The sequence below is a fragment of the Dryobates pubescens genome, chromosome 10 (genome assembly GCF_014839835.1).
Source record: "Dryobates pubescens isolate bDryPub1 chromosome 10, bDryPub1.pri, whole genome shotgun sequence".
Lineage (NCBI taxonomy): Eukaryota > Metazoa > Chordata > Aves > Piciformes > Picidae > Dryobates > Dryobates pubescens.
Window position 1 is genome coordinate 30,711,690 of NC_071621.1, and position 15,057 is coordinate 30,726,746.

General features: G+C 42.5%; 1 protein-coding gene across 1 annotated transcript in view; it reads left to right on the forward strand.

The window, feature by feature from the left end:
• The first annotated feature begins 2,769 nt into the window (after positions 1-2,769).
• The window catches only part of PGR (progesterone receptor), a 42,348-nt gene continuing 30,060 nt past the window's right edge, over positions 2,770-15,057 (forward strand). Inside the window, exons 1-2 of the mRNA XM_054164630.1 lie at positions 2,770-3,956; positions 5,283-5,434. Of these exons, the coding sequence (XP_054020605.1) occupies positions 2,770-3,956; positions 5,283-5,434 (1,339 nt within the window). The remainder of the gene's footprint in view (positions 3,957-5,282; positions 5,435-15,057) is intronic.

Consider the following 15,057-nt stretch of genomic DNA (forward strand, 5'->3'; position numbering starts at 1 on the left):
GACAGGACAACATGAAGAAAAAAGCTAAAGTTTTCAGTGAAAGTTCATAGAAAGCATGTGGCATCAATGTAAATCAATGCCCAGTAAGTGTCCTAAAAATAAAGAACCCAAATTACTTTCTTTAAATAATGACAATTCAGCATAATTATTGTGAACATTAATGAACTGAGCATATTTGGTGGTCATAAAAACGAAATTAGGAAGGACAACAGGAAACCTGGACAAGTGTTAAGATTTAGACAAATAATGCAAGTAGCACACATTTCTGTTTCTGGGGAAATTACAGGTATTTACAGTCACATGGCCTTGCTAGTATAGAATATTAGCAGCTAAGTCATTAACAGCAAGGAGTTGGTCCTGTGGAAACTGCTTGGTGTTGCTTTCCCTTCAGGACCCCTCTGTTCCTGCCATTTGTAGCTCCTGATCTCTCCTAGTCCTGACACAGTAGAAATGAGGCGTATTAATGTAAGGGAACGGGAATTTGGAGCACATTCCTATACTGGTGCAGGCTATGAATGCTGCATACATTTGGGGAAGTGGAAATGAGCAATCAAGACAACAGCAACGAACAGGCATGACAGCTATCTGACTAAGCATGAAAACATCAGGGGAAAACCAAAATCAGTATGGAGATGAACAACGCTGGAGATGAACTTCTGTCTCTTCTGTGAAAAAGAAGGCTTGGGAGAAGGGACAAATACTGTAGCATGAAACCCAGAAACTCAGTAGGCAATGAAGCACTTCAAATGATTCACTTTAATAATCAGAGCAGGACTGGATAGGGTCTTCTGGAAACACTCTTTAACATCAGGTCTACTGACATGTTTTACGAAGACATCTTCAGTTCTTGCTACTTGCTGATCAGTGTGAGACATAAGAAGTACACACTGATGTATGTAATTCTGTTGAATATCCTGGACCTGGTGCCTACATGACATCTAAGTTTTAAAATGTTAGCTATTCTCACAATGCCACAATTCCTTTTTTTTTTTTGTTTTTAGAAAAGTGAAAGAAAAATAGTGATTTCCTCCTGTATCCTAAGGTAATGAATGGTAGACTCCCAAAGCAGTCTATAAGCCAGTATTTTGCCAATGACACAGAAAGTACACACCATCTCTAGTAAGGTTTATGTAAAGATACTGCTTCTATAAACTTGTCCTGCATGACTTTTGAGGCCAGCATTCAAAAGAGAAATAATTTCCAAAAGTTGTGGGTTTTTTCTCCCCAGACTGCACATTTCTGTAAGAACCACAAATCACTGATTATACATCAGTCATGAGGACTACTCCTATGTTAATTTATCCTTTGTGTCTTTCAACACAAGTTTAGTTTTTAGAGATTTCTATACAATGCAAATTACATTAAGAGTGGGGGTTAGGTTTCTTTGGGTTTTGTTGTTGTTCTTGTTGTTGTGTTTTGTTTTCAATTACTAATTATCTTATTGATCTGAATGGGTTCTTTCACAAAGCCAGCGGAGTAGACAAAATGTCAGGCAGCATTTGGTAGCAGCTTCTTGATCAGAACTAACTTGGGCTGGACTGTAACTTGCTATACACAGGCTGGTTGACCAACCCCAGTTAACCAGGTCTATTCATGTCCTCTCATTCACCCTGACAAAGTGATTAAAGGAAAATATTAGAAGCAAAGAATTCCTTATTTTCCAAATATTTTGTAGGAAAATAAAATAATAATTGTGCTTTCTTGGTGTAGAGGATGCTCTGAGGTCCCTGGATGTATTTTAAGTGCTTTACAATGCCTTGGTCTCTTTGCTGCTGGAAAAATGTTGCATCAGGACAGGAATTGGACCAGAGCTTAATACTGAAAAATTACAGTGAATGGTTGAAGGGAACAACAAAAAACACACAAAAAGGAAGACTCTACTGTCATGACTTTCATATAAGTAAAGATTGTGTTGCTCTCTGCTCTCCAAAACACCAACCTACTCAACCTGCTTGTAGCCTGTGCCCGCTCCAGTGTCACTTCTCAGGATGGTGAAGCGTCAGGATGGGTCACTTGCTCGAGACATGGGAGTTAAAAGGACGAGAAGGCAGAGAGAAAGCCAGGCGGTGAGAGAGGCCCGAAAGCGCAGACCTCAGTCATGAGGAGATGGACAGGGTGGGAGAGGGATGCGGGCACAGCGAGAGATGAGAGGGACGGGCCTGGACAGGCGGAGCGGAGGAGGAGCCGATGAAACAGCTGTTGAGGGAGTCACCGTGCCCGCAACCGGGTGCCCCGGAGGCAGAGCAGAGCGGCGGCCGACGCAAGCGGAGAACGAGGGGGCTGTGAGGGGTGAGCCCCTGCCCCGCAGTAGCAGCGCAGCCCTCGGTAAGAGCACGGGCTGGTGCCGGAGAGGGGCGGGCAAGGAGGCGTGGAGCCGGCAGCCAGCCGGGGCCGAACGGGGACGGCGGGAAGCAGTTGAGGGAAAAGTGGAGTGCGGAGCTTGGGGGAGTCTAGCGGCAGCCCGCCCGCCGCCGGAGCCTGGCGGTTACCTCCCTCTCCTGCCCGCATCTCCTCCCGCCCCTCCGACACTTTCCTATCGTTTCCTCTCTGTAGGCTGCCACGCCTGCGGCTCCGTTTCACCCTACTCCCGGCGGCGGTGGCCGGAGCTGAGCAACCCTCGACGACAACGCCATGTGAGCACGACCCTCGCCACCGCCTTAGCAGGCACGTCCAGGATGTGAAGAACCTCCCGGCTGCCTGCACCCTGCCGCAGCCCGGCCGCTTCGAGGGCCAAAAAGTCGCTGGCTTCCAGCCCTACCCCGCGCCGGCATGACCGAGGTGAAGGCCAAGGAGCCCAGACCGCCTCCGCCTGCCAGAGACGGGGCGGTCCTCCTGCAGGGCCAGCCCGGCCGAGACCCCTTCCGCAGGGAAGCCGAGGCCATTGACATCTCTCTGGACGGACTGCTCTACCCTAAAAGCAGCGACGAGGAGGTTGACGAGGAGGAGGAGGAGGAAGAGGAGGAAGAGCCGCGGCAGCAGCAGCAGCTTGAGGAGGAGGAGGACCGGGACTCCCTTTCGTACCGACCCGGGTGCGGCTCCCTCTCGGACAAGGACTCCTTGGACACCGTGCTGGACACCTTCCTGGCGCCCGCGGGTCATGCCAGCTCCTCTGTGGCCGCGGCGTCTTGGTCCTTCTTCGGGGCGGAGGCCGCGGAGCCGCCTGACGCCCCTTTGAGCCGCGGCCCCTCGCAGAAAGTGGGCGAGGCCGCCCAAGGCGCGCCTGGCACCTCGCAGCTTCCACCGCGGCCCGCCCTGCTCTGGCCGGCTGGCGACGCCCTGACCACCGCCGCTAAACCGCGGCCGGCAGGGCCGGGGACCGGCGCAGAGGGTCCCACCACGGCCCCCAAGGGTGAACCGCCGGGATTGGCGGCGCTGCCCGGCGGCGGGGGCCGGCCGGGAGCAGGGGAGCCGGGGCAGGAGTACCTGCATGTGCCCCTGCTGCCGCTCAACTCTGCCTACCTGGCCTCGCGTACCCGGCAGCTGCTGGACGTGGCGGAGTACGAGGGCGGCAGCCCCGCCGCGGGGCCGCGCTCCTCGCCCCCCGCCTCGGACCTGGCGGGCTACGTCTACCCGCCGGCGGACGCCAAGGAGGGGCACTTCGCCTACGGCGACTTCCAGCCCAATTTGAAGATCAAGGAGGAGGGTCTCAGCCTCGCCACCCCATATCAGGGCGGCAGGGCCACCGCCGCGCCCGGCTCCGCCGAATTCTCGCAACCCCCGAGGGCCGGGCAGGAGTCCTCGCTGGAGTGTGTCCTCTACAAGACGGAGCCCACCCTCCTGGCTGGGGTGTATGGGTCAGCGGCGGCGCCTCCTGACAGCCTGCCCTCCACCTCGGCCGCGCCACCGAGCCTCTACCCGCCTCTGGGTCTCAACGGCCACCAGCCGCTGGGCTTCCCGGCGGCGGTGCTGAAGGAAGGCTTGCCCCAGCTGTGCCCACCCTACCTCGGCTACGTTAGGTAAGGAGGGCGGCGGGCGGCAACCAGGCCCTTTAGCGGGGGTGTCCTCGCTGAGAGGACGAGTCGAGGGGTCGCGCCACTCCGCGGGAGAGCTTCGCACTTTCCCCGCAGGGAGGGCGGCTGTGCCGCAGGGTGAGGGGGTGACACTGAGAGGCACTCTCGGACGGCCCCTAGTCAAAGACGGTCTAAGTTTTGCTCTTCGAAGCCCCTTTCGAGTTTTTGATGCTCTAACTGTAGCCGCGCTTCCATTTTCTGTGTCCTTTGTGCGCTCCTGGGTGTCTCAGGTCCGTGTGTGACCAACACAACGCTAACTGTGCAGCAGGCGCCTTTCATTTTTTCCTGGCACGATAATGCTCCTGGAGAAGCTGCGGTTTTATGCCCATGATGGTTCAGTGCCATCCGATGTCTCAACAAGTGACTGTCTCCAGAGAGGTCCAGGAATTCAGATTGTTTTCCAGGCTGTCCTCACTGACAGCGAGACAATATTCATAAACATCTAAATAATCTCCAAATTACTATCCCTGGTATGGGAAAAACAGTTAATTTCAAACACACACACACAAATTCAAACGTTTGTGTATTGATTTGTTAAAGTGAAATGGCTTACTATTGTGCTGATCTGTTGTGCTCTACCTAGAAATAGATGCAGAAGAATGTATATGTAATACTACAGTTTCAAATGAAACTATTTTTATGAACTTAATGGTTAAATTAAACTAGTCAGTTTAGTTAAACTAAACTAGTCAGTTTAGTTTCTTGGAGAGGAATTTGGAAATATCCCCTGATGTGCTCATCACAGTTGGTTACTGATGAGAATGCTGCAGCTGAATGGGAGGTGACAAACTAATTAGTAACGATTTTTCTAGCTGAGATAAAACTTAATTATTTCCCACTTGAAAGAGGCTTTTGAAATTCAATTTACTTCTGTCTCATTCTGTGTCTGTACCATTCTGTGTACAGAAAAAACAGTGTGAGTCGGTATGACTTCACTCGCAAGAGCTGTTGATCTGAGGATGATGGGCATTGTAATGTAGTATTTCTAGACTGTATCATTTTCAGCTAAAATGGATTAAAATACAGCTATGTTTTTTAATCACTTCTTTCTTGTTTAATTACTATCTAGATATTACAAATGTGCCTTTTACACTGGGAGAGACAAACCCTTTAGCAGGAAAGACAATTGTGCTCCGCTTTTTCTTGTCCTTCTGTACATTGGTTGTGAATTCTAAAAGGAAATTTTTATTATGGAACTGATTAATACAAGTAAATATTTAACTGTTGCAAACCCAGATGATTCATTTCTCTTAATCCTTTTTTATTTTGAAGGTCAGATACAGAAACCAGCCAAAGTTCTCAGTACGGTTTTGATTCGCTACCCCAGAAGATTTGCCTCATCTGCGGAGATGAGGCTTCTGGTTGCCACTATGGAGTACTTACCTGTGGAAGTTGTAAAGTCTTCTTTAAAAGGGCAATGGAAGGTACTACGTGATGCCATTGTTCCTAATTATTTGAAATAAATCTTTCCAGGCACTGATAAGGACATACTATTTATTTACTGTTAATCTTGAAACATATTATCACTGCAGTCATGTTTTCTGTTTTGGCAACTGTTTAAGTATTGCACTGAATACTAAAGGTTTTCTTCATTGATTTTTTTCCTATAATTGTTTTACTTTAATTGCTTGCTATTTATTACTCACTCTTTATCAATTACACTGAGTAGGCAGTTTCATAAAAATCTTGTGTATTACTTAATTTGTTTTAGAAAGTGTAAACGCTTTTCCAAGGAAACATTTGTGGTTAGGATAGTGATAGGCAGAGAAGAATTTACTTTGGCTTCATTCTCTTTGTGAAGTCGTGGAATTTTTATTGCTTGCAAGATGCAGAATTTGGCTTTCTGGGAACTATGGAAGTATTTCAAGTTTCATGGAACTATTTCAAGTCGTAATAATAGTAAATGGGTTTGACTTTTGTCCCAAATAGCTGCTAAATCGCAAAGTGAAGCTTCAGGTTTAATAAATCAGTAGGAATACCTATGTTTATTTTTGATTATTTTTATTTTATTACATGCCTTGTCCACTTAGTTTTTAAATATGAATGCAGGAGCAGATTGCTTTGTATAGTTTGACTGATGAGTCACTAAACCAAATCCATCTACATTTGATGCTTTGTTTCCTTTCCTGATTTTTATCTGATCCGGTCAGAACTAGGATATTCAGAGTTCTTCTCCATCTACTTAACAAAACCAGTGCTACAATACATGGGATTCCTTAAAATAAAACACAGTGTATTGTTTCTTGTTGTGATACATAGTTCATTCAATTGTATAGAGTTTATTGACCTCCACACGAAAAGGGGAATATTGGAAAATTAAAAGCTTAGCAAAATAATGTAGCTAGAATTGTTTCCAGTTGCTGTTAGGCTCTACTTTAAGCATGTGCTTATGTGCTCCCTTTAATACACTAGATGCTGGCAGAGTGTTAGCACAAGACTAGGTGGGCTAGATGAACTTTGGAGCTAGTGATGCATTTTCTCTAATACAGGATTCTTAAGGAAGCCATTAGAAACATACATGGTAACACCTGGCACTGAAGTCACTTACAGGAATACATTTAAGTTTCATTGATTGTGCTACTTGGTCTCTTTGTTTGTCTTTACTTTTTTTTTTTCACCTCTTTTTTCCCCTATGTTTGTTTTAGAAAATCAATGATATACTTAAAAAAAAAAAGTAGGTTTGGTTTGTTTGTCTCTTTCTTTAATTCCATGAATTTGATTCTACCACTGTTGAATTTCATCTCTTTCCTAGCTAGTGTTGAATTTTTTTTGTGCAGGAGGTGAACTTGCACAAACCCACATTTTACTACTATTCAGTGTAAATATTTTAATGATAAATGTTAAGAAGGCATATGAATTTGTACTAGGAATATCTTAAAGCTGCTTTTCCCTGATTACTTAATCAAACTCTGTATTTACAGAATCTTACCAGATCAAGAATATAGACATACAGAAAATTAAAGTCAGCAGAGTTACTCAAACATAGCAACTTCATACTTTCAATATCTAAATGGTTCTCCTGTCCATCATTTATTGTCTCCATCCCTGGTGACATTCAAAACCTGCTTGGATGTGCTCCTGTGAGACTTTCTCAAAGTGAACCTGCCTGGGCAAGGGTCTTGTACTCGATGATCTCCAGAGCTCCCTTTCAAGCCCCACCATTCTGTGATTTCTTTGAGTGGGAATGCATTGTTTACCTTTTAAAATTTTTAGTAGTACTGCAGACATGGGGTTTTGGTTTTAATAATAATTCATGCAAACAAGATGTTAAAACTTCGTGAGTGCAAATTCACCATCAACTCTCTACTTTTCATATGCTTTCCACACTGATCACTATAAGAAATTAAAACATGATTTGATGTAGCTGGCTTTTGCTACTTCATGGATTTTCTGTGTTTTGAGATCTTTTTCTTATTTTGCAAGGCTTTAAAATGCTTAGATGTTGGCTGTTTCATACCCAATAGCATATGTAGTTTGGTTCCCCTCCCCCCCCCCCCCAGATATTGTCTTGTTCACACACAATTTATTTTACCCTCCCCTAGTGTGTGGAAAACACTGTACTGGTTAAATACTTCCTTTGGGATAGAATGGATAATTCAGAAAACTCTTTTTCTGTCTCTAAGCTTTCTGAAATAAAATCAGAGCTTATTTAAAATGCTTAGACTGAATAATCATTTAAAACTATGGAGGTGAACCTAGAAATGTTTCTATACTAAAGAGACCTTACTACTTTGTACAGCTACCTGAAAGTAGGTTGCAGCGAGGTGGGTATTAGTCTGTTCTCCCAACTAACAAGCCATAGGACATGAGGAAGCAGCCTTAGGTCGTGCCAGGGGAGGTTTAGGTTGGAAATTCTTCACAGAAAGGTTTGTTAAGCAGTGGAACAGGCTGCCCAGTTGAGTCAACATCTGTGGAAGTGTTTAAAAGATTCCTAGATGTGACAGTTAGGGACATGGTTTAGTGGTGGACTTGGGTCCTTTTGACCGACAATGTGAACTTTTCTTCTCTCTGAGATACAAATTTGGCAAACTTTACCTGAAACCTGTAGTGTTTCCTCAAGAGTCTTTGCTTTCTGTACATGGAGAGCTACCAGAGAGGGAAGTGGGGAATTAAAGATGGGCTAAGCCTTAGTAAGAAGGCTGACTATGGTTTCAGGCAAACTTTCTGATAGAGTTTATCTGACTTGTGTTATGTGTAGGCAGTTTTGTGATGGTGTTGTGATTCACTGTGTAAGCTGTGAGGAAAATTGTGGGTCTAAACTGTTGTGCTTTTCTGTAGCTGAAGAATGCAAACAGCACAGCATGCCAAGTGTTCTCAAAAAATGCTAGCCAGTAACAGAAAATCCTTTTTGAAAACAGAGTGAAATGCAATACCACAGAGATCCTTCAGGTGTGAATTTGATGAGGCAGGTGTAAAAAGTTCAGGCTTTTCTCCAAACTTTGCAGGAATTTCTAATTTTCAATCCAGCTTTCCAGGCTGGGTCTTGCTATTAGAATTTGTAAACATCTGCTGTAAACCTGAGAGTAAAAATGTTTCATGAAGCAGAAAACATGTAAACATACACAGGCAAGTTGGGAGATGAAAAAGCTTTTCATTCAATGTGAGAGTTTAAATATTATTAAAGCTCTTTTATTTTTGCACATGACCAAAAATCTGTCAATGCATAGTAAGCTAAGTGTACTTCCAAATTCAAATATAATATACAAAGTTACTTCACTGAGGGTCCTAAAATTGAAGTAGGAAAAGTCATCTTTGTGAGAATAATGAATTTGTGTCATGAAAAGGGAAAGAAGAAAATCTGTATCAATGCATATCTTCATGATGTTTCTGACTTCAAAAGTATTTGTTGTTCAGCCATCTGACAAACATGAATTTGATTAATTAATTCATGTGAGGCTCAACAACCGCGTGAGCTAAGATCGCACTGCTTCTGGTACGTTGGTGGTTGTGCTACTGCTCTCTTGATGACATATTACTGGTTTCCTGATAGGCATGGCTTAGAAGATAATCAGCTGCAGAAATGTGAATAACTACATTTTTAGCTTAAGTTTATGTAGTAGTTTAGAAACAGTATTGAATATTATATTAAGCTTCTGTTTTGGGTAGTGTAAAACTGCATGATTGAAAGAGCACCAGCAACTGACTGCTCAGTGTTGCTGATACTCCTTCGTTCTAACTTCATCTGTGCAATGTGAGTAATCTGAGCTGCTCATTTTAAGTTCACTTCACAGTGAATGGAGAGAAACAGGAGTTTCTAGGAAGTAATTTACTGACTTAAATACCTACTTGGGAGTAAACAGTATTCTAGCAGTAGCTGTTTCTCAGCACTGAGTATAAAGGAGCGTCAGGGATGTACACTGCGTTGGGTGATATGAATCCCTCCCGTATCAAAGTAGCTAATGCATTTCTGTAGTATATAAAGCAAACATAACAGGTGCATGACATATTTATTTTGTATTACCTAAGCATTATATAGATGAAGTATTAGGTATCTTATTGCATATTGGCATAGCATTTATTTTAAATACTAAAATACGTATCAATTGATTTTATAACATAAGTACATAAAATACAGGTATTTACAGTCAAACTGTTATCTGCCAAAACAGATGTAGGTTTGATAGTGTCTGTCTCCTGAAGCTGTGTGTCTGTTCCACAGCACTGAAGATCTGCTAGGTTCTTTAGTTGCTACTTAAATGGTATGTTACGATCTGCAGTTATATGTAGTGACACATGACTGCACTTGGGTTTCCTGGTTATACCTAGTCACAACTTTCTCACAAGTGTCTGTTGCTTAACATCAGTTAACATTTGAGCACATTTCAACATCCTGGAATGTTTTGTACTTACAGAGTTACATGCAGACATCAAGATTAGGAGAGTACCCTATTCTTACTCTTGTTATACTGTCTTACCTTTTCCTCAAAGACCAGTATTTTGTGTGAGATTTGTTTCAGCAAGCCGCAGGCATTTACAGTGTGGACATCCATATTTGGGCAAATCACTTTATAAATATCTTGTGGAGAGCAATAAGCTATTAAAGAACTAAAATTCAGACACCTGATCGAAGAAGATTCATACTAAAACATCTGGTTTTCTCTTGCATCCAAGAAGGGTGCATGGTTTTACAGAGGCAATGTTTTTAAACTTGATCAGGGTGTGTTTGGGTTGGGTATTAGGAGGAAAATATTCACAATGAGAGTAGTGAAATACTGAAACGGGTTGCCTGCAAATGTGATGGAAGCACTGCCCCTGGAGACATTCAGGGTCAAACTTGATGGGGCCCTGAGCAACCCAATCTAGTTAAAGATGTCCCTGCTCAGAGCAAGGGAGTTAGACAAGATGACTTTGGAGGGTCCTGTCCAGTCCAAAGCATTCTATGATTCTAAGGGAATCTACACTACTTGTTTTGATGGATGGCTAAGCTTAAGAATCTAATTAATCAAATTAATCTCCTCTTCTAAGTTTTTCAGCAGCTAATTGTCCATTGGGTATTTCAATCAGTGGGTAGCAATATCTGCCTTTTGCACATTGCCTTTTTCTGCCAGTAATGTTTGTTTATTTCTACCTTTATTACTCTGAGAGTGTTACTGCCCCTATCTTCCAGTTGTAGGACAAGTCAAGGGGTAAGAGGAAATTATTTCTGAAAAGGTGTACCATAGAATGGTTGTAGACAGGTGGGGGTTGTTTTCTTCTCCCAGGCAACCAGCACCAGAACAAGAGGACACAATCTCAAGCTGTGTCAGGGGAAGTTTAGGCTTGAGGTGAGGAGAAAGTTCTTCACAGAAAGAGTGACTGGGCATTGAATGTGCTGCCCAGGGAGGTGGTGGAGTCACTGTCCCTGGAGGTGTTCACAAAAGGATTGAATGTGGCACTTGGAGCCATGGTTTAGTTGTCAGGAGGTGTTAGGTGTTAGGTAATAGGTTGGACTTGATGGTCTCTGAGGTATTTTCCAACCTGGTTGATTCTGTGATTCTGTGACAAAACCTTTATTATGGGAAACTATGTGAGTCTGTTGTATAGATTTATTAGTTACAGGAAAAATCCTGCTATTACTGTATTTAATAGTTAAATCAGTCCTCCTAGTATCTAGTTGGTCTTTTCCAACCTTATTGATTCTGTGATTCTATGATCATGATGGGGTGACTGAAATATAAATATAATGCTTCTTATGTAGGTAGAAGAAAAAGTTCTATACAGAGAGAGTGATTGCCCATTGGAATGGGCTGCCGGGGGAGGTGGTGGAGTCGCCATCATTGAAGGTATTCAGGAGGAGACTTGATGGGGTGCTTGGTGGCATGGGTTAGTTGTTTAGGTGGGTTGGATTGGTTGATGGGTTGGACGTGATGATCTTGAAGGTCTCTTCCAACCTGGTTTATTCTATGTATTCTAAGACTATAGTGCTCAGGAATCAGAGGAAGAACAAGGGGCATTGTAATGATGCATAGCTCTGAAATAGTTGGAGTGTTTTTAAAGTGAGTTTTGTGCTTGAATCTCATGTTCTATATGTTTAGGAAATGGACCTTTACTGACAAAAGAGCTGACAGTTCTATCAGTTTACATATTTCTACCACTGATGCAGTTAATTACTTAAAAGCAGTGACTGAGGACCAATTGTGATACAACGCCACAACAAGAACTGGAAGTACTGAACTGTAGAAGCCAGCATCTCTTCTGAAAGGCATCAGCTGTGAAATGTTTTAATTTATTTGTTTTTTCAGTTCCTGTATTTAGACTCCAAAACTTCATGGCTTTCAAGATGTTGTACTCCTAAACAATCTTTGCAAATCACCTGAAAACAGTAATCCTGGTTTTGTCATAATTCATGGTAGTTTCTGTGAAATAGGACTTAATGTTGCTTCTCTTTTTTTGTTTGTTTTGGGTTTTTTTGGGGGTGGTGGATTTTTTTTTTGTTTGTTTGATTAATTGTTTTGGTTTTTGAAATGGTGGAACAGGGAAATTTAAATGGCTGAAAACCAGGACTAACTTTCAGGTCGGTTCAGAAGTGAAAGTTTTTCCTTTTGAAAACAGGATAACATTATATTGTTCTGTTCTGTAGATACCATAAAATCCATGTGGTGAAGCTGATGTGTGGAGAAGTGATTTTGGAAGGAAAAAGGCAATGTTGCTGCAGGATTGACAGCAAAAGGCAGAAAGATTTCAAAATCAGTATGCAAGAGAAGGGAAGAGTCAATCAAGGATGGTTCAAACATTGGAAGTGGTTTATTGATGAGAGGGAAAGCAGTGCAAGATATATGGTGATTTAAAAATGTACTCTTCTAGAGAAAGTAGTTTTGTTTGGTCTATTTAGTGAAAAAAACCCCACAATACTGACAGAGGATTTTAATATTACAATCTTAAAACTAGTTGACAATGGAGTGGAGGAAGACACTGAAACAGGTTTCATAGAGAGATGGAAGAAGCCCCATCCCTGGTAACATTCATGGTCAGATTGGAGGGTCTCTGAGCAACCTCATCTACTTAATGATGTCCCAGCTCATTGCAGGGCAGTTGAACTGTGACCTTTAGAGGTCCCTTCCCACCTACTCTTTGCCTTCTTTGGTTCTAGATGCTCTGCTGTGAAGCAGATTTGTGTCAGTGGCAGGTCTTGACGTCAGTGTAGGCTACAAGGTAGTAGCCAGGACACCTGCTTAAGAGCTTTGAGATGAGAGTTTTGTTTCAATGGACAAAGAAGGAGATTGAAAGCAGTGTCCCACTAATTGCTGAGCTTTGAATAAAAAAGTTATGCATGTTAAGGTTACTGGAGGATGTGTGATTTTGGTCTCACTTCAGGAACTGGTGTTTTTTTGGTTTTGTTTTATTTGGTCACAGAAAACATTAGCACAGAAATGAAACAGGTATTAAATGATTAAAAAATACTGTTTGGAGTGTGTGGAGACTGTAATGGCATAAAATAGCATGCATGGACATGAAGAGTGTGTTTTCAGTATTACCAACTGTGTAGCATATATTCCTACTTCTCCAAGATCAAATCTCATAAACCCACATAGGGAGAGGTAAATTCAACCCACACTTGGTTTTTGCACATTGAAATAGTGTAAATGGAAGGGTGTTAGGTTTAGGTCAGAGCAAAGGTCAAGTTAAGTGAGGTTTTCCATTACTGATGCTGAACTAGGCTAGACCTGGTTGCAGAAAACCTGACTGTCAGAGCAATCCTTACTCCACTACATTGTGTTAACTTTCAGAGGTCAAAGTTTTACTCAAAAGCTACATCTGCACCGTTATGTTTAGTACAGGTGTGCAGGTGAACCTGTTCTCCATTTTATTTTGAAACCATATTTAGCATCACTTTCCACAAAAAAAAAACAACTCAAAAAAACCCCACAACTGGTTTTCTAAATCTATTTGTTTCATTGGTACTTTTGAAATACATTGTTAAGACTGGCAAATTATTGAGCAAAACCTGGAGGCATGGCCTCAGGAAGCAAAAAGTTGACACTGGGAGACATCTGGCAATCAAATAATTTACAAAGAGATGCAATAGATGCTTTCAGGTTTTAGGACTGAAATTTAGACTAAATAAAACACCATTATATATTTTGCAAAGAACCATCCTGTAGTGGTGAGGATAGAACAATTCTATACAAAAGCATTGCCAGTTAAGAGTGACGTGGGGAGGCAAAGTCACATATGGGAGAGAGAAAAAAGACTTGCAAAAATACTTTCATTTGCAGACAGGAAGAACTGAGAGTGCAAACAAGTGGTTTGCTTCTGTGAAGGGTGGCAGCAGCTAGGCACAGATGCACTCACCCAAATATCTGGTTGCTTGCATCAGATACCTCTCCAGTGTGGACAGAGCCTTATGTTTTCCAGATTTTGTACATCCGCAAAACCTCTGCAACTCATTAATGTACTTGAAGTATTTTAAGTGACTTAACAGCATGTCAGTGAGCTCAGTTAATAGTGGAGTTTGGAAGACACAATGAGCTACTTCCAGCAGTATTTGGATTACGATGTCTCTCTGCTGGAGTGACATCTGTGCAGCTTTACTGACAGCATAACCTGTGATTGTGCTTGTGGACCGATGACATTCTGACCACTTGCCCATATAAACCTGCCAGTATAGCAACAGTCATTACAGTACTGAAAACTGTATTTGCCTGTTTGCATTAGGACTTTCACCTTTGCTAACACAAATGGACTTTGAGTAGAGGTAAAGAAAAATGCTGTCCCACAAGAACATAGAAATAATAGGTGAATTTGTCTTGATATTCTCTATTAAACTTAGGTCAGAAGCTGATACATTGATATATTGGGAGAGAGCTACAACATGCACTTTCAAAAAGAGGTGAAAAGTAAACCTGAAAATAAACCTGTATAGGAAACTTAGCATTGCATGAAGACTTCAGAGAAAGTGGCAGTTGCCAGCTAGTTGCCAGATACATCTTTCTGTAAGAAACACAAATATCAGTCTTTACTTTCTGACCTGTGCTCTAGTGATTAGACTACTGTCCTGTTTTTTTTTTTTCTTTATCTGTTTTATTTCCTTGGTAATAATCACAGCAGTTATAGAAAAGACACTGAATGATAAGCTACCAACTGAACAGGAATTTTATCTTGATCAACCAAGTATCTGGTGTATTTTCCATTTAAATCTGACCTTCGGATGGTTGCTGCCACTTAATGTGAAGCAAGCAACAGTTTCTCGGAACCCAGCTCTGTACAGTAGGGGAAGAGAAGGGAAGGGAAGAGAAGGGAAGGGAAGAGGAAGAGGAAGAGGAAGAGAAGAGAAGAGAAGAGAAGAGAAGAGAAGAGAAGAGAAGAGAAGAGAAGAGAAGAGAAGAGAAGAGAAGAGAAGAGAATTAACCAGGTTGGAAAAGACCTTTGAGAAAGAGGGCATTTGCTCAGATTTACCTGTAGGTACAAGATCCAATCAGATGACTGAGACCACAAAAAAAAATTCTTGACAGCTGAGGCTAAAAATATAATATAATTGGACTTACATGTTTTCTAGAGAAACTGCAGCTAACAGAATTAAATATGAGACAGGAAGTGCTGGGGAGAGATCGACAGGGGCAAGTGAAGT